Source organism: Solanum dulcamara, chromosome 6, assembly GCF_947179165.1.
Source record: "Solanum dulcamara chromosome 6, daSolDulc1.2, whole genome shotgun sequence".
Taxonomy (NCBI): Eukaryota; Viridiplantae; Streptophyta; class Magnoliopsida; order Solanales; family Solanaceae; genus Solanum; species Solanum dulcamara.
In genome coordinates this window covers 45,333,890-45,354,457 of record NC_077242.1, presented here as the reverse complement: position 1 = coordinate 45,354,457, position 20,568 = coordinate 45,333,890, and the positions used below count along the sequence as shown (strand labels likewise).

At 36.0% G+C, this 20,568-nt stretch overlaps 1 protein-coding gene across 2 annotated transcripts; it reads left to right on the top strand.

Annotated features, from left to right (window-relative positions):
• Nucleotides 1-7,831: 7,831 nt before the first annotated feature.
• On the top strand, nucleotides 7,832-18,535 carry LOC129891107 (uncharacterized). Of its 2 annotated transcripts, XM_055966361.1 has the most exons (7): nucleotides 7,832-8,151; nucleotides 8,246-8,378; nucleotides 13,827-13,930; nucleotides 16,102-16,246; nucleotides 16,326-16,454; nucleotides 16,688-18,046; nucleotides 18,319-18,535. In XM_055966361.1, exons 1-7 carry the CDS (start codon nucleotides 8,111-8,113, stop codon nucleotides 18,331-18,333), a joined length of 1,926 nt encoding a protein of 641 aa, XP_055822336.1. In that variant the 5' UTR covers nucleotides 7,832-8,110; the 3' UTR covers nucleotides 18,334-18,535. The 2 variants fall into 2 exon arrangements, with proteins under 2 accessions (XP_055822336.1, XP_055822335.1); XM_055966360.1 differs by having other exon boundaries at nucleotides 16,688-18,535.
• The last annotated feature ends 2,033 nt before the right edge of the window (nucleotides 18,536-20,568 follow it).

Below are 20,568 nucleotides of genomic sequence, written 5' to 3'. Positions count from 1 at the left end.
ATTAATTCCTAAACTATTAACTACCTAAAACCCTTTTTTAGTCCCTCATTCCCTTAACTACTCTCAACACAAAAATTATCTCCCTAGAATTTCTCTCCCAAGTTCTATCTTTTTCTCCAAGCTAAAGGTTTCAAAGGGATTCAAGCTCAAGTCTCTCAATTCCAAGTGCATTTATGACTTTGATTAATCAAGGTGTGTGGGAATTTATTAATGGATCTTCTTCCATCCATGGAGTCCCAAAGGTCTTCTCAATTTTCTCTTTTATGAGATTCTCTTAAAACTCTAGTTTTGATGATTTGCATTGGGTCAATTCAATTATGTTTTCACTTAATTCCAATGATGTATTCATGCGTGATTCTATTTAAATTACATATTTTCAATGATTTTTACAAGGACACATGCATTATCCTATGAAATTCAAGTATAAACTATGGATATATGATCATGGATTTGATGAAGTATTATGTATGCTTTGAAAGTTATGAATTATAATTCAAGTATGTTTTTAAGCAACTAACCATGAAGTGTGAAAGGTTTTCTCACAATATGAAGAAATCATGATTTAGATGTTTTAAAAGGTAAGTGTTTATATGTTTATGTTATGATCATGGTTTTCAAAGAGATATTCCTATGATGTATTTTATGATATGGATTGGTTGATTGTTGTCTTTCCTAATACTATGATTTAAGTACTTCCGTTGGGATTAACTAAGCACCGAGAGAACTTTGTGGTGAGGACTCCACATGGGAGCCCTAGTAGCAACCCCTAGTTCTAAACTATGTGTCATCCCAGGTGCCTTAATTGGCCTAGCTAGTGGATTGTCATGACCCAAGCCTAGGGCCTTGACATGACATGGAAAATGAGGAACCTGGAGGTACCTCACCCAAGCCTCTTAGCATTCATTTAGTCTTTCATAGGTAATGACAATAAATAAACAAGCGAAAAATAGGGGGAAAGAGGAACTAAGGGAAACATCATAGTAAGAACCATAATAATCAAGCTTCGACTTACATAGGTCCAACAATACCTCTAATTTTTAGACTTGGCGGGGCTAAGACAAGTTCCTAGCTCACCCTCAATCAAAATAGAATGAAGTATCATAATAAATGTCTAAAGGTCTCAATATATCATAAGCTAGAAAGATAAAATAGTATCATTCTCGAAACATGGAAACTCACCAAATGTAGCCTTCAAGAGAAATCTCTACTATCCATGTGGAGGAGAACGAGGAGGTATACCGATCCTACATGGTGATAACATATAGGCAAAAGTATGCGTTAGTACTTTGAATGTATTAAGTATGTAGGCATGCAATATAATGAAAAGCATTAAGGCATTGTAAAGTAAAGTATATAAGTAAGGGTATGCAAGAGTAATCAAGTAAATAATATTTGAAATATTCATTTGTGGGAAGATGTATATAACTGATTAAGACTATGTGAGCTATAACATGGAATCTAACCTAACCCCCTACATTGGAAGAGGGGACTACTTGCCAAGTAGAACTCCGCCAATATTCATTTCTTTAACATTAAATGGCCATTTGTGGATCCATTAGCCTAGCCTACAAGAGCTCCTATGTTGGCACATAGTTCAAAAAACTAGAAGTTGCTAATAGGATCCCACAGAATAGCATATCTTAGTAACATATACTTTGAGAGGTCAAATCATCATTCGGTAGAATAACTCTTTAAAACCTTTAGTGATTCAAGTATGCAAGAATTATCCCTATCTCATAAAGAATCCATTAATTTAGGTGAGAAGGCCTTACACCAACATTCATTCTTTCATTCAAAGACTCCTATAACCTTAGTCATTAACTCTCATAAATATTTAATGGAGTCCATAATCTTCAAATAATACTTTAAATGAACATAGAGTAAAACTAGGTGGTTTCATGTCAAATCAACTTTCCAACATGTATGTATTTAAAATCATGTAGAAACACTATGAAATTCATCAATGGAAATCTTGCTTTAAGCAACCCACCATGAATCTCAAGAACCTTTAAGAAAACTAAGTAAAGAAACTACTTGTAATCAATCAATCCATGCATTTGAAATCACATTGCATCAAAATAGACCAATAATCAATGGTTAAATCATGATTCATGCTATTTAGAAGAAATTAGGATAACCCATAAGAAATTCTTACTTGAAATCAAATACTTAGTTTGAAAGGGGTTTTGGGATCCATGGGTGGAAGAACCCATGGATAAAAACCCACATACATTGATAGATTTGACTTGAGATTGAAAGAAGAACTTGGTCTTGAGGAACCCTAGGAATCAGCTTGTGGATGGAGAAAGCCTTGAGAGAAATCTTGAGAAGAAAGGGAAAAGTTTAGGGGAGTTAATGTGAGAATGAGGGATTTGGGAAGACTTTGGGTCATTATATAGGGTAGATTTGGTCCCAAAATGACCATACCTTACTGATAAAATGTAGGAAATGACTAAAATACCATTCTTAAAACTTGTCGAAACTGACCCTACGAAGGATCCTTACGAATCGCAGGCCCTTCTACGATTCATAAAAAGGACTCGTCCTGCAGGGTCTGAGAAAACCCTGAGGACTGATTCTTTGAAGTTTCTCTACAACTCGTTCTTACAAGTCGTTAACTCGCTAACGAGTCGTAGACTCGATTAGTTCTACAGGCCTTTGAGATTTCCTTGTTATACCTTGTACTTTTGTACCTTGGAAGGTTCCTAACTTACGTAAGCTTCTTAAGCTCTTAAGTTTCTTGAAAGGATCTTAAGCTTCTTAGAAGTCACCATGTGAGCCGGATAATCCATGAAGTCATCAAATAACTCTAAGGAAGGGAGAATTAGATACCCTATAATAGAGAAGATTGGAAATAGGGCCATAAAAATCCGGAAGAAGTTGGAGACCAAGTAATGAGTCATAGGACTCGACTTACTTACTTAAGCTACCAACTTGGAAATCTTACATACTTAAGCTACTTGAGTACATACCAAGCTTACGTAGCAAGGATTACATAAGTTCGTAAAGTAAGATGAGATTATGAATCCACGAGGGGAAAATAAGGTGACACATGGCAGCATGGGAGAGTGCCACGTGGCAGCATCTGGAGGTACCACGTGGAAGCAATTGGAGCAAGAGGTGGGCCCTCACATGCCATATGGCAGCTCATGGTTGGAGGAGGTGGTGTGTTGGCCCAATGAGGGCTTGACACGTGTCACCACTTAGGGGTTGACATGTGTCACACCTAAAGTAGCCTATATATATATATTTTATGACTTTTAGGTCATATTTATCCAAACAATTCATTCTTATCCAAGAAAATTCTAGAAAAAAAAAAGAAGAGAAATCCTTAAGCTAGAGAGAACAACTACAAATTTGGGGAGAAAAAAAGGTAAGTTCTTTAATTTCGTTCCGTAAATTAATTATCTAGGATATACCACGAGGGTATAAAGGTGTTAGTAATGTAAATTTATGGTTTGGAGCAGCACCAAAAAGATAACAAACATCCACGAAGTTTCAACCGCGCTAGGAGAACTTTCAAGGTGAGTTTTGGCAAGTTTTAGCGAGTTTTGGGAAAGGTAAGGCTTTTCCTTTAAAATCAGAGCTTATGATATTTTTATGAAGTATAATACATGTCTTAAATGAGGCTGTAAGTGGAAAAATTGTATAAGGATGCTTGACGTTAAAAACAAACTAAATTAAAATCGTTAAAGTTAAATCGTAGTCGAGTAGTGTGTTATGATTGTGGTGCAACGGCTGTAGATGGGTTGATTATGTGTTGCAGGGATGGAAAGTGTTCTAAAAGGGATGTGGGTACTTCTGGTTGTAGCACATGACCCTCTGTTTCATATTGTTAAAGGTTTACGAAATAACGGTTTAAAACTCTATTTTGGTATCGTAGTTTTGAGCTAGTTGTTTGGAGTTGTATTGAGTAATATTGAAGTGATCTGATTGTATATATAGCTGCTGGTTGTTGTTGGTAATATGGCTGCTAAGATTAGCAGTTGGATAGGGCAAGTTATAGGAGAGATGCTTCCAGATTTCCGACAATCTCAGAACTAGTAATAAACTAGTCGAGGGAAGTGGATAAGGAAACAGTTTCTATAGATACTTGGTTGTGGAGTAGGAAAATGGAAAGTGAAAGGGTATTAACCTTAGTATTTATTTCATATTAAATAGGTTCAAAAGACGACGAGGTGAACGTGGTTAAGAGTAATCTGTAAGAGATATGTGAAGCTACCTTCTTTCTCTTGGCATGTTTTTGGCATAAGTATGTGAAGCTACCTTCTTTCTCTTGGTATGATTTTGACATAAGTATGATGCTATTATGCTATAATTATTTACCGAGCCATGATGGTCTGTACGATATATGCATATGATGATTCCATGAGGGAAAGTAGAGAGTACATAAAGCTTATTCTTTCTCTTCTTTTGGCATATCCTAGATGTACGTAAAAGATGATACAATCTCGGAAGTCACTCCATTCCTAAGTGTTTCTTACTCATACTCTAATGTTTGAACTCTTACAATAATTGAGCTATTGCTTATCATGTTTTCTATACATTGGGAAGTAGCAAGTATGTAAAGCTAATCTTCCTTTCTTTTTGACATGATCTTTATGAAACAAATAGATGAAGTGTATACGATTCCAAGGAAGTTCATCTTGTTAAAGCCACTAGGATAGCCAACTTTTTGATTCCCAAAAGATATTTGATGATGACTTGATACGGGAATATGATTCCAAAAGTTTCATTTTGACCTAATCCATAGTGGCAATCAAAAGGTACTTGATATGACTCTTGTCTTGGTTTTTGAATGATAGAACATTTTGAGATTCTATCGATCTCAAATACGATCTAAAATGCATATGGTTACTTACTACTCTACTCGTGTATATGGTAACCCTCCTATCATCGAGTCCTGGATCGGGTACGTTATTGTGCGTAGTTCACTGCATTATCCACTAAGTCCCTCACTAGAGGGCCGGGTACGCTATATGAGAATATGATAATGCAATGACATAAAAAGCTCACCGAGTCCCTCACTAGAGGGTTGGGTACGTATGTATATATATATATATAATGTGATGTGATAAGGTGGTAATGGCAACGGACCCTATGATGGTCCTACAGTTATGATTCACTGAGTCCCTCACTAGAGGGCCGGGTACGTATATATATTTAATATATGGATTGGGCCGAATGTTCCTCGTTATTATTATATAATATATGGATCGGGCCGAACGTTCCTTGACATTATTATATAATATATGGATCCAGCCGAACGTTTCTCGGTATTATTATATGATATCTGGATCGGGCCGAACGTTCCTCGGTATTACTATATAGTATATGGATCGGGCCATATGTTCATCGGCATTATTATATGAGATAGTACTAATAGTATATAGATGCTTATGATAACAGAGTGATGTAGTTGTTACACCAATTTTCCAAATGAGCCGGGTACGGTATGGGATGATAGTATGTACGACTTTATGTTCTAAGCTATAGGTATAGTAATTTGTTAATTGTTATACTTGTCCCCTGCATTCCTATGCCAACGGTAATTTCCTTATGATGTCTATGCTTATATACTCAGTACATATATCGTACTGACCCCCCTTTCTTGGGGGTTGCGTTTCATTCCCGCAGGTACAGATACACACTTTGGGGATCCACCAGCGTAGGAGTCCCGCTCAGCTTTTCAGGAGCTCTCCATTGTGCTGGAGCCTAGATTTTGGTACTAACCCTCGATGTATATATTTATTTATTTATGGGTACAGCGGGGGCCCTGTCCCGCCTTATGTTACTGTTTTTACTCTTAGAGGTCTGTGGACATGTATGTGGGTTGTATATGTGTGCGTGTACAGTTATCCTCATATGTTACGATAGCCTCGTCGGCTTATATGCTATCGTGATTGTTGATACATTATAACTCAAATCGGGGACAGGTTTATTTATAGTTAGCAGGGGTATATGCGAGAGTCCAATTCGGGCACCCATCACGACCTACGGGATTGGGTCGTGATATTCCTGCAGCACCTGAGTTTTGAAGTTCCTTTGTGAGTGATTTCTACGACTCGTCTTACCTTCTACGAGTCATAACCTTGACTTGTGGACTCGTTCCTTCAATTAATCAATTACCACCCTCAATATAAGCCCTACGAGTCACTCCTTGGACTTATAGAAGTTTCTAGACTCATAGGTTGAGTCATAGAACTCAAATCCAACCCATTCTCCAAAGTTTTCCTTCGTTTTGACTATTTTAGCTTATCGGGTCTTACATGAATCCACATATAACTCATGTTCATGTTTATACAGAGTCTACCTTGGCAAGTAGTCTCTCTTTTCTAGGTGTGAGAGTTACATTGGATTCCATGTTATAACTCACATGGTCTTAAATGTCAGTTAAGGTTAATACATGTATATGCTTTTCTTACAAGTCCTTTAATGATGTTTTACCATGCATTGAAGGTATTTAATGTTTTTCAGTGTTTTCAAGCTTTATTTCTTGCTCTCAAGATATTTGGTCATGCATCACATGTTCATATTGATTATGTTTGATTTCTTGTTCATGAATATTTATTCATACTTAGTACATTCCATGTACTAACATAATATTTTGCCTACATGTCTCATAATGTAGGGTCCGACTCTCATTCCGCACGTGGCTAGCTCGGAGATCAATTCACACTTTAGCTTTTGGTGAGTCCTCATGATTCAAGTGCGAGCTCGTTATGTTCTTTCTTCATGTTTTTAGACGATTTCTTCCTTCATGGTTGGTGAGATAGGAACATGTTCTATGCCCCGTTTTAAGTAATAGAGGCATGTTTAGACTACATGAATATTTTTAGCTCTTTTGATTATTGTGTTGATTCTCTTATGTCGAGATTCTATTTGTTGAGACTTACCTTCCACATTTTTGGTTTTCTTAAATATATCTTATTTACCTTACGTATGCTATGTATGCTAGGAGACTTGGTTGGGGTCCCTCGGGATCCTAATCGCTATGTCACGTCTAGGGCCTAGGTTGGGTTGTGACATCATGGTTAGGTTTGGATCGATTATTAGTCAAAATCAAAACCAAACCTATTTAATCGATTTTTAAATTTCTAAAACCAAATCAAAAAAATAACAGTCGGTTTGATTATTGTTGGTTCGGTTCGATTCGGTTTGATTCATTTTTGTTTTTTTTTAGTTTTTTCGATTTGAAAGTAATAAGTTTAGTTGAGGACATACATTTCTCGATAGGCACAAACACCTAGTACAAAAGCTACCATAGATTCAATTAAGTAATACTAGAGTTATTATTACACGAACAAAATGATTTAATTAAAAAGTCATTATACACCAAAGATCAAATCTTTATAGCAGAAAAATAACTCCAAGCTCAAGTTAATTATCTAAGTATTGGGCTTGAGAAAATGGTAAAGTTAAAGACTTAAGTTAATTTAAATTTAACAGAATATTTATATTTTATTTCTGAATAATATATAAATAATTATAAATATTTATTTATATATAGTTAGGCTTGGTTATTTTGCAGTTTTTTTTGTTGGAAAATTAAAAAATCAAATCAAATAGTATCGTTTTCAAAATTTAAAATCGAACTTAACCAAACAAAACCAAATATCGAGTTTTTTAATCAAATTTGTTCCAATTGCAATTTGATTTAGTTTTTTAATCATAACCATGCCTAGCTATAAATACATTGTGTTGATGTGTGGACGAGTTATTTAAAGAGATTGCATTTCATTTTTACCGTTTCTATCTTTGTTTTACTTATTTAACATTATACAAACCTACTAATTCAATTATGCATTTTACCAAACAGCGGAAAATGGAGAACTGAAATGGCTAGGAAGCAAAACAAGTAGAAACATGAAAGAGTAATAAAATGGTTGAGGTTGAAGTCTTTCTTTTTTGGGTCATTATTTTGAGTTAAAATAAATTTCAGAAACACCCTACCTCCAAAATCCAAAATCTCTGCTCTGCACATACATACAGAGTCAATCAGTATACATTTACAAATCTCTTAATTATGGCGGATCTATTTGCATGACTTTCAAAAATAGATACTATATATTAGTTGAAGCTCAAAAGTGACGAACTAGTGAGATCGGAGATGCTCGACGGTATACTAACCCGTGGTTTCAGCTCCAAATGGTTTGGCTTTTTTCTTTTCTTTTTCTTTTTCTGTATGGATAACTATTGTTAATTTGAGATTTATGATTTAACTTTGGTTTTGGGATGAATGAAGCAAATCGTTAGTAAAGGCAACGAGGACGCGAATCGAGGTGGTGAGACGGAGAGCTGAGTCGAAACAGAGGTTTTTGAAGGAAGATCTTGCCAAATTACTTCATAATGGACTCGATATTAATGCTTATGGAAGGGTGATTTCTTTCTACTACTCTTTCCTGCTTTTAATTTTTGAATTTACTGCCTTCTATCTATTTTTTTTGGATCCGCTTCTATGCTTTGAAAAAAGAAGACGATCAAAATGGAATCCTGCATTTTAAAACATCCGAACTTCCTTTTAGAATCATCCCATCAAAATATTAGTTGTTTATAAACTAAACAACTAAAGTGACTTGAAAGATCTGATTTTATTGATCATCACACACTAAATATACACATCACAGATTAACTAAAATACAATAAGTATTGCTAAAAATCTGCTAAACTGATTTACTGCTTACTAAAAATAAGGAACTAAACTTCAAAATAGCTAACATAATTTTAAATAAACTAGGAAAAAGAGAAACAACAAAAAAATAGCAATTTATTCTGGTGTGCACTTCTTCAGCCTTTTCAGCCTTATCTTATCTCTTCTAGCTTAAATTTAGGTCTTGTAGACACCTGGGCACAAGCTAAGCATTCTGAAAATAAGCTGTAGTTCTAGAGACAACTGCAACACTCATACTGTCTCAAGAACTGCACAGTCCAAGCTTCATTCTGAGAAATTCAAACCTATTAACATGGAAAAGCTTAGTAAATACATCAACAATTTGATCTTCTGACTTGCAATAAACCAAGTTGACCTCTCCTCCTTCTTGCACTTCCCTGAGAAAGTACAATATGATATTAGAATGTTTTGTTTTCCCATGAAAAACTAGAATGAAAAACTAGAAAGAGAAATCCTATGGCTGCCCATCATCCACAAATACTTCTGTTCTTCCTTGTTGCTCCAAATCAAGATCTAATAGTATCTTCCTTGGCCAAAGAGCTTGATTAACTGCTGCTATTGCAGCTATAAATTCAACTTCTGCAGTTGACTGTGCCACTATGTCTTGCTTCTTTGGGCACCATGAAAAACAGACCGAACCAATGCTATAATAATAACCTGAAGTACTTTTCATGCCATCAACTAACCCCGTCCAATCACTGTCAAAATAACCTTGCAACTTGAAGTTCTGACTTTTACAAAACTTAGCACCATACTCCAAAGTTTCCTTGACATACCTTATAACTCTTTTGGCTGCTTTCATGTGCATTTCACTTGCACAATTAAGAAATTTGGACAAGACACTTAGTGCTTGCAGAATGTCAGGTCTCGTGGCAGTGAGATACATGAGACACCCAGTCATACTTCTATAACTTGCTTCATCAACCTTTTGTTTTTTTTGATCAAGTAAAATGTTTCATTGATAATAACAAGGCCAACTTGGTCGTATACAAGTGATATACCAAATAGAGGAGAAACCTACAAAATATGGTTATCTCAACAGACACCCAATCCTCTATACAAAATAGGAACTGTGTGGGTGCTCCAAAAGAAAATAAGGGATCGGAAACTACTCCTCAATCGAGAAAAACTCATTTCCACCCCTTCAAAAGCTTCCTACACCTCTATTTCCAAGTGACGACCCGCATCAAAGCAAGAGGAGTAACATTCGAAGCCTCGTGTCTTCTTCTCCCAGTTGTACTCTTCCATCAACCTTGTCACTACCATCATTTTTAATCAACTTCTCTTTCTGATTCATTGGAGTGTTCATAGGTTTGCAATCTTCCATTCCAGTGATCTTCTTTATTATCCCCCTTGCATACTTTTTGACAAATGAACACTTTAGTTTGAGTTTGATGAATCTGCATTCCATGAAAGTAAGACATTTCTCCCAAGTTTGTCATTTCGAACATTTTCTTCATCTTTGCCTTAATTTGTCTATCATTTCATGGTCGTTGCCAATTACAAGAATATCATCATCATAAAGTGGTATAATCACAATATTAGAATATCTTTTTGATAATAAATAGAGTTGATTCACTTATGCTTTTCTTAAGACCTAAGACTTGCAAGAATGCAAGGGTGTGTTCTAGTGGTCAATGAAGTGAGTTGAGAACCATGATTTTTTTCCATCTGGTCTAGCCTTGTTGGTTAAAGTTATCTGGTATCTGTTGCTGATGGAAGGTGGAAAGTATACCATTGAATTTATTGAGATGCGCAAAAGCAGGCCTGAACACTACAGTTATTCAGAAAACCCAAGGCTTGCAGTTCTAATCAATTTGACTGTACCAAGCCCTTAGAGCTTGTTTTAAGCCATAAGGGGCTTTCTTTAATAGATACACTTTATCTTCATGCTCCTTACACAAAATCCTTGAGGCTGCTTCTCCTAAATTTGCTTTGGTAGAAAACCATTTAAAAAAACTGATTTGACATCTAATTGAAAGATTCTCCAAACCTTTTTGAGCAGCAATAGCTAGTAACCTTATAGTATAAGTCTAGCAGCTGGAGCAAAAGTTATTGAATAATCAACTGTAAAAATTTATGAGTAACCTTTCACAACAAGTCTTGCCTTGAGCTCGTTAACTGAATCATCAACATTCAATTTCGCACGATAAACCAACTTCACATGAGCTGTCAAAAACAGAAAAAACACTAGAGAAACTGAAGAGCGATTGTCTTAAATCGTTGATCCAATACATCAGATTACATAAGTATTTATAGCTTTATACACGAGAAATAAGAGATAAAAGGAAGCAAATTATTTTACATTGAATGTAAATCCTACCAAATATTCTATAGTTAATGCTACACAATAAAAGGGCAGCCCGGTGCACTAAAGCTCCCGCTATGCGCAGGGTTCGGGGAAGGGCCCGACCACAAGGGTCTATTGTACGCAGCCTTACCTTGCATTTCTGCCAGAGGTTGTTTCCAAGGCTTGAACCCGTGACCTCCTGGTCACATGACAACAACTTTACCAGTTACTCCAAGGCTCCCCTTCATAGTTAATGCTACACAATATTCTACAATAAATATAAAATAGCTCTAAGTATATTTTCATATATCTAGAATATCTCTATTTATAGTTTACCATATTTACTCTATCATGCTAACATCCCCCTCAAATTAATGCCGACGGATCAAAAAGCATCAATTTTCCTACTAGAAATCGATGACGTTGTCGTGCCATTGATTCTGTAAACACATCAGCTATTTGAAAATCACTAGATACACATGGAAGAGTACTAACCCTGTTATTTACAACTTCTTTAATAAAATGATAGTCCACTTCAATATGTTTGGTCCTTTCATGATAAGCCAGATTGGTAGCAATTTGAATGGAACTTATGTTGTCAACGTGGAAAGGAGTAAGACTAGATTGAGGAAATCCAACTTCTGTCTTCTGCAAGTAAACGGTAAATCACTAGGCCGAAGGAAAAACTTCTTGGATCCAGCTTTTCCTCCATTGGATCAAAGAAAATTTTTTTCCTCTCGTTTTAACTTAATAGGTTTCTTGACACTTTCGATCAAAGACCACAGACTCATCTTAAATAATAAGCTCGAAACCATTCTCCGAAAGTTACCCTGTGTTTAACAAAATCAAGTTCAGGAACTAAGGGTACATCCGAAATTAACTTTGTACCTATGGAACTTTCAATAGTTGTTGTGCCTTTCCCTTTGGCAAGATGATAATCACCATTACCAATTCTGACTTAAAAGATTACAGATCTATCTATCTCTCTGTAAATCTCCTCATCATGAGTCATATGATTTGTACAACCATTGTCAATTAACCAACTTTCGCTTGAACTTTTACCTTGCAAAAAAAGTAGCCACAAACAATTGCTCTTCTTCTTGTTGGTATGCAATTTGTGCTTTATTTAAGTGTTGTGGTCCTTTCTCTTTGCAAATAATCTCAGCATGACCAAGTTTATGACACTTTTTGCATCTCATAGCAGGTTTTCTCCAACACTTGAAGTCTGGATTGTTTCTCTTCCCATACTGCCAAGGTGGATATTATCCACCTTTGTCGTTGCTAGAATTTCTATCAATTGCAGCAACTTCTGTTGATGTAGCATAGCTCTTTTTGAACTTCTGCGTCTTGCTTTTGCCTCCCGAATTGAATTATTGCCTTGCTTGTAAAGCTCCTTCAACAACTGCCTTGTTCCTCATCATTCTTCTTTGTTCTTGTGCTTGCAAAAAGTTTAAAAGTTCTGCCAAACTAATGTTTTATGTATTTTCCAATGAAGCAATTGTTGCTTCAAACTTTTTAGGTTGAAGTAACAAGAATTTTCTTCGTAGTTTTGTCGGAAAGTTCGGCACCAAGTAACTTTACCTTATTTGGCAGATTGATAAAGTCTATCTAATTATTCATTAATAGTCTCAGATTCCTTCATTTTAGGCATTTCAAATTCCCTCACCAGGTTTAAGACCTTCATGCCTCACATTCTTTTCATCTCCATAATATTTTTTTTCCCAGAAACTCCCATATTGCCTTAGCCAAACTAAGAGTCATGATTCTGGAAAAAAATTAGTAGGAGATACTGAAACATAGAGAGACACCTTCGCCTTTGCCTTCTACTTCCTAGTCTTCTTCTCTTTGTCAGTTTTGATCTGAGCTATGGTAGGATTTCCTGTAAAAGGAGGAACGCATAATCCTCCTCTACTGCTCCTAGCGATCACATGCATCCACGTAGGCTTCCATCCTAATAGCCCAAACCTCCCAAACTTGATAGTTTTCTCCATCAAAAACTGGTGGAGCAATTGATGAAAAAAAAAGTCACCTTCCATAATTCTGAACGCTGATTTTATGGATGGTCTGTTTTAAGTGTTTGGGTTTCACTCAATCAAAAACTCCCAAGCTCTCACAAGTCCCTTAAGAACAAAAAGGCTCTGATGGCAATGATAGGATTTTGACAGCAAAGAAAACAAGTAAAGTGACTTGAAAGATATAATTTTATTGTTCATCAGGGACTAAATGTATACATCACAGCTTGACTAAAATACTGTAAAGTACTGCTAAATTTGCCAAACTGATTTACTACTTACTGAAAGTAAGGAAGTAGACTTAGAAATAGCTAGCAGAATTTTAAACAAACTAGGAAAGAGAGAAACAACTAAAAAATATCATTATATTATGGTGTGCACTTCCTAAGCCTTTTCAGCACTACATTATCTCTTCTAGCTTGAATTAGGTTTTTGTAGACACATGTGCACCATCTAAGGATTCTGAAAATAAGCTGCAGTTCTAGAAACAACTACAACAGTTATACTGAACTGAAACTTCTTGCATTTGAGCCTTTTTAATTAATTAATGCTAAAAGAAGCCTTATTGCATCTTTTCATTTCTTTTACACTCATTTATATTCTGAAAGAAGGGGAGTCTTGGAGTAACTAGTAAAGTTGCTGCCATGTGACCAGGAGGTCACAGGTTTAAGCCTTGGAAACAGCCTCTGGCAGAAATGCAAGTTAAGGCTACGTACAATAGACCCTTGTGGTTGGGCCCTTCCCCGTACCCTGCACATAGCGGGAGCTTAGTGCACCGGGCTGCCCCTTTCTTTTATATTCTGAATAGTTAGAATCTAATTGTGGATTTATGATTTCTGACGAGGTGAGGCAGACTGAAGAATTTTTGCTTGGGCAGAACCTCTTGTCCTGCTATGACTTTGTGGAACAATCTTGTGAATATATTGTGAAGCAACTCTCCTACATGCAGAAACTAAGGTACACAAGTGTTTGTCTTCAGAACTCCCACAGCTGATATCATTAATTTTATTCTATGCAATTTTAATTACAATAGGTAGTTACAAAATTATTTATTAAAAAAGAAAATTGGTTAACAATAATTTTCAACTTGGGAATACCTGTTTTGTAATAGGTACCTCATACCAGTAATTCTTTTAAATAGGATAGCATGATAGATCTAACTAAATTTAAATTAAGCTACTTTAAGGCTTCAATTAAGCATGTTGCGCATTAGTCTTTACATAAGTCATGATGGAACACAATGCAAAAGGACTTGGCAGTTCGACTACAAAAGCCACACCTCTCGTAAGGAGATTGCTAGAGCATTATAGGGAGAGGAAGAGGAATTTATATATGGTATTTCATTGCTAGGTGTTTGGAGACTAAAGGTTTACCTATAACGTACATTAGGGCAACTAAGTATATGTATGATGGAGCCAAGACACAAATAAGGATAGTGGGAGGAGATTCGGAACACTTCTTGGTCATGCTTATGAAAAAGTTCCTAGAGGGCTTCATTAGGTGTTTGGAGACTAAAGGTGTACCTATAGCCTATATTAGGGCAGCTAAGGACATGTATGTTAGTGCCAAGACGCGAATAAGGATAGTGAGAGGAGACTCAGATCACTGATGTGGCATATCCAAGGAGAGGTGCCATGGTGTATGCTCTTTGTAGATGACAATGTTGATTGACGAGACATGCGATGAAGTTGACGATAAGTTAGTGGTTTAGAGACAGGCCTTGGAGTCCAGAGAATTCAATGAGTAGGACTTAAGACAATATTTGGAGTGCAAGTTTACTGATGTGACTCACGTGAAAAATTTGGAAGTAAGGATTAAAACAAAACCCATCTTAGGATGGAAACACAAGCCATTCCGAAGAACAAGAAACGAAGTTTCAAGAATTTTTGGGGTCAAAAATCCAAGGAAATGATTGACAATTATGTTAAGCATCATATTGGAGTAGGGTAGATGAAATGGAAGCTCACATCCAGTGTCTTGTGTGATAAGAATATGCCACCAAGCCTTAAAAGTATGTTTTATAAAGTGATATGCCACCAAGCCTTAAAAGTATGTTTTATAGAGTGGTGGTCAGACCCGCTATATTGTATGAGGCGGAGTGTTGGTCGATAAAGCATGTCCAGAAGGTGAGAGTTGCAAAAATGAGGATGTTGAGATGAATGTGTGGGCATACTAGGAGTGTTAGGATCAGGAATGAAGATACCGAAAACAAGGTGTGAGTGGCCTTTGTGGTGGACAAGATAAAGGAGGGTATGCTGAGATAGTTCAGACATGTGAAAAGAAGATGCACAGATGCCCCCAGTGAGAAGGGTCGACACTTTGGCTATAGTGGATGCAAGGAGAGGTAGAGGTAGATCGAAGAAGTCTTGGAGAGAGGTGATTAGACAAGACACGACTCACTTGCAACTTACCGAGGAGGTCGAGGATTAGGTTTAAAGGTTAGTAGGTCGAGTGTTGTCTAGTTTCATTTTTAGTATTGTTATTATTACTCTATTACTATCGTTTTATTCCATTTTAGTAATACTTGATGTGTTTGCTTCGGTTATCGTATTTCATTTGGCATGCTCATGTTCTCTTCTTCATTGTTTTCAGCATGACTTTTTTGCTACTGTATTTGCTTTGCATACTTGTTTTTTGTATGCTTTACTTGAGTTGAGAGCCTATCGGAAACAACATCTCTACTTTCACAAAGTTGGGGTAAGGTTGCATACACACCACTTGTGAGATTACACTAGTATGTTGTTGCTGATTCTTGGATGCCAATCCACCTATTCTTAGACTTGAATTTTGGTCCATAAAATAATTTTAACACCTAGGCAATTCATATCCTTTAGCTTCTGTATTTACACTCCAGTGACCTTGTTTTGCAACTCTTTAGCTTGAGAGCTTGTTAATGGCCTTCTTGGAGATTTCAAAATTTCATCCTTGTGCTTGAATAGAGTTGAGCTTCTTAGGATGCTATCATTATCAACTGCAAAAGTTAGCTCATGAGGTGAGAATGCCCAAGATCATGTAACAAGACAATAATCCTTTCCCTCGACTGATGTAGGACACTTAACGAAAGCTATGTTTCCCAACTATGATGGTAAGAACTTGAATACTAATTTACACATACTGTCTATATCCAGGGACTGTCCTGAGAACTGCAGAGAAGCTGTGGCATCATTGATGTTTGCTGCAGCAAGATTCTCTGATTTGCCAGAAATACGAGAGCTAAGGGATTTATTTCAGGAGAGATATGGGAACTCCTTAGAATGTTTTGTTAACCAGAAGGTGATTTGCTTATTATACTATGTCTGCACATCTTTTTTTGCATCTCTCTTTTATATCTGACTTCCTTCAGTGCTATTAGTTTGTCGAGAAATTATCTTCAAGGCCCCCTGCAGTGGAGAAGAGAATTCAGCAGCTGCAAGATATAGCGGTAGAATTTTCCATAAGGTGGGATTCCATGGGATTTCAAAAGAGGATGGCATTTGCACGGGTACATAATTTTAGTTTAAAACTGAAATTATCTTTGGCTGCTAAAAGGTGTAAATGTCGTTAGTGTTTGCCTCCAAATGAATGGTCATCCTTCATCTCTGCTAAATATCATAAATTTGCCACTTCTTTCAACAGCAATTGTCTGGGGAAAAGTTTGGGGAAAAGAAACACAACGTTTCCCCAACTATAGATACAAGTGAAGTTTGACCATTGTCTATCGTTTAATTATTGTAGGCTCAACCAAACAGGAGTGGACCTTCACATGCTTCTGCTGGCAACCACATTCTACCAAATGGTAAGGATGGTGGTTCAAAAGCTGATAAACTTGATATTGCACTTGGTGAAAGGCACAAGGGATTGAATGATCAACATAATATACAGAATGGCAGAGAGAGTATTGTCTTGAAGAAAGAGCAGCTGGATCTTCATTCCTCTGAAGGGAAAGAATCAAGTAAGGATAGAAATAAACATCTTACAAAGCAGGAAGCAAGCTATTCAATGGCGCGAAAACATGATATCTTGTTTGAAAAGGAGGAGGAACAGACAAGGATAAGAAACAAAGCAGTCCTGGAGAAAGATGATAATTCAATAAGGATAGCAAAATCAGGCAGCTCATCACATGGGCAGAGGCTAGAAGGTTTTGATAATAAATTCACTAGACACAATGAAAATCATGGTCAAATTCTCACAGGAAGAGCACAGGACCCTCTATCTTGTGCAAGATCAGAGACTGCTCCTAGTAGGGGACTCCCTTTCAGAAATGAATATGTCTCTTCTGCTAGGGATACAGCCATTGAAAAGAATACTGTTAACTCAACAAGAATGGTTCAGCAGGAAGTTGGAAATAGGTTAATGATATCCTATCCCAACTTTTCTCTCCCTCCACCATACACTAAGTCCAAACAGAAAGCCATCCCTCCTCCTTATGTAAAGCCAAATGATAGCAAAGAAAGAGCCCTCAAAGGTTCTAAGCAGTCTGCTTCTGAATTTGATGGCCATTTCAGAAGTTTGTCTCCATGCAATAGAGTTGAAACAATTAAGATCAATAAAGAATCAGACCTTCCTGATCATGTGGCTCGAAATATTAAACCCACTAGAACAAATAGTCATGGTCATGATAAAGAATTCTCTCACAAGGATGTGATCTTGCCCAAACCAAGATCTGTTAGGAGAAAGCACCATAAATCAGCGACAAATCATGGCGAAGTGGACAAGTCTGAAGATGCCAGAGCAGTCAAGAGAAGTTCAAGTAGCCGGCGAAGGGAACATTCAAGAAAAGGCTTGCAGATTTTGTTTGAGGATGAACGCCATAGAAAAGATGAAGAGGAAAGAATGATAGATAAACTATTGCTGCATTACAGTAAAAGACCATCAAAGTGTGATCTGAAAAACCTGAGAAAAAAGGCACATGCTCTGACAACTCCTGATACTGGTGAGTTCTCAAATAATCAAACCAACAGAGATCAGGATAAAAAGGAATCAGATATGGTTCTTTTCCCCAAAAGATCTATTTCCTTCCCACATGAGCAGGCTGCTCCATCAAAGGCAACACACGTATTTGCTCGTGCCAATTCATTTCAGCCGGACAACCAGGCATGTCATGTGCATCCCAAACTACCAGATTATGATGATTTGACTGCCCGATTTGCTTCTCTAAGAGGCCGATAAATTAATGATAGGTTAAACTTGAGGAGTGCTAACCGTTGTTTGCTCCAGTGTGTTACCTCTTAACATTCATTTACACAGTCCGATTCTTGCCCTAAGCTGTTTACTGACTGGAACCTGTAACCTTTATTACTTGACAACCTGTACCCAAAAATATTCATCATGAAGTTCTCATTGGCATAGGTTTTTAAATACTGCAGGTAGGAGGCATATAGCTGCGTAATATGACATGTTTGATGAGGTAAGTGATGTCCGGACACATTTAAGACTTAAGCAATAAGTTGCTCTAGTTGCCACTGGTGTACTTGTTTATTTTAAAGCTATAACCATTCATGATTCATATGTAACCACCCTCATAATTGAGGCTATGAGACTCTTTTGAGCAACTATTCTTGTATAAGCTTACTACTCTATGTACACAGGTGAACCCACATGGGAGGGTAGTGGTGCACGTGTACCGGTTAACTTCGGAAAAACTTATGTATATACACATATATATCTGAATAAGGATTGCATATTTAATTGTTCACCCTGAAACACATAAGCTGATTTGGTGCACTGGTCCAAAGCTCATCTTTAGTGTTTTTGTGCAAGCAAGGTGTCCTGGTTCTTTTTGTTATCATTTTTTTCAAAAATTAAGTAAAATGCATATAAAAAGCTCCAAGTCAGATTAGCAGTGGCTCAACAAATTGTGGGGCCTAAACCCAAACATTAATAATGGGCCTTATTTCTTATTTGAAAAGGTTTGCCCCCCCCCCCCCCCATATGTATTGAATTAATTGGGTGAGTCTTTTAATAAATAAAGTAGGGACTACACAAATTTCATAGTGATAAGAGCCAATTACATTCTATTTCTACTTATTTTTAAATTACAAAATTTTCTTAAATTTGATGGAATTCGGATATATTATGTACGTGATGCATCACATAAAGTGATGTATCTGATGTTCTGATGCATCACGTAAAGTGATGTATCTGATCGATATATCGCGTAAAATGATATATCTGAGATTAGAAGAGAGTAGGAATTTTTGTAATTTTTTGATATGGTAGGACGTTTTAGAGAATATGGTAAAATAAGTTGTGTATTTAGGTAATTTTACAATAAAAATAATTACTAATTTTAATCATACTTTGGAATAACTACCATTTATAGCAATATATAGTAATATTATGTATTTTATTAGATAGGGATAAAGCACAAGTACCACCCCGAACTAAACCTGAAATTTCAGTGACACGCTTAAACTTAACTAGAATTTTATTATCCTTCTAAATTATTTTAAAATGGAATAAATACACCATAAATATTGATGTGACATAGAGAGAGTGCACTCTTTTGAAGGCAATCGAAGGTTATAAAAATAATTTTAAAAGTAATTAATAATACAAGTGTCATTTTTAATTGGACATTACTTAATTAATTGAGTCTAATTAGATAGACTCCTTCATCTTCTAAATATTACAGATGTATTAAAATTAAGGAAAAATTACCTATCTACACACCTAATATTACTATATTTACTATTATTCTCTACCAATTGTAAAAATTTCAAAAATTTATCTTTTTTTTAACTCTCTCTCCAACTCACAGTTACATCCTATTTCAGTTCTCCCAACTATCCTAAATTCACGCCTATTTTCAAGCCACAATTACTGTGGTTTTTTTTTGAATTTTCAGTCTAAGTTTTACTCAATTTTAAGCTTCTAATTAAGATAATTCAAGTTCTTCATTCTCTGTCATCTCACTTCAATTTCACCTTCTTCGATTTTTCATTGATTTCTACTGTAATTTTTTGTTGTTTTTACTCCTTTTGTTCACTAATACATATGGATTCCGCTCCATTTTTAGTGTTCGTCTCACACAGTTGAATCAAAACCAATGAATTCTTGTTTCACTGAGTTCTGATTCATCTGGGGAAGGTTACCATGATATTAGATCTAAACATCGTAACGATCCCATACTTATGGATAAATTACGTGTGAAATTGAAGTCGAAATATTCAGTTCAACAAGCACCCACAGAAGTAGAGAAAAAAATTGAAGGGGTTACAACACGCCTTAATCTCCCAAAGGTATAATTTCATCTAATTTGTATTTTGTTATTTTTATTTTTAAATCTCGATTTTTCTAATACATTTCAATATACCTTTCTTAAAGTTCGTATGCTGATACTTAAGGTTCTGATATGATTTTTGTTATTATTTTTTTTGATACATAAGATCTACTGCTTTTTATAATTTTCATGATACATCATGTACTAATCATGATACATAAGGTTTTTCTGATTTTGCGTTGTTTATGATACATTAATTTATGCCTTTTCTATTATTTTTGATACATAGGGGTAAAACAAAGTGTCTCATATCAATATACATAAGCTCTATATGTATACTGATTAGTCATACACCTGATTCATAAAGTCACTTTGTATCATCTATTCTAATGTA

Coding starts and splice junctions, on each gene's coding strand:
- LOC129891107 (XM_055966360.1), top strand. CDS start 8,111: ATGCTCGACGGTATACTAACCCGTGGTTTCAGCTCCAAATG. Junction 13,931..16,101: donor TCCTACATGCAGAAACTAAG/GTACACAAGTGT, acceptor GTCTATATCCAG/GGACTGTCCTGAGAACTGCA. Junction 16,455..16,687: donor AGAGGATGGCATTTGCACGG/GTACATAATTTT, acceptor TAATTATTGTAG/GCTCAACCAAACAGGAGTGG.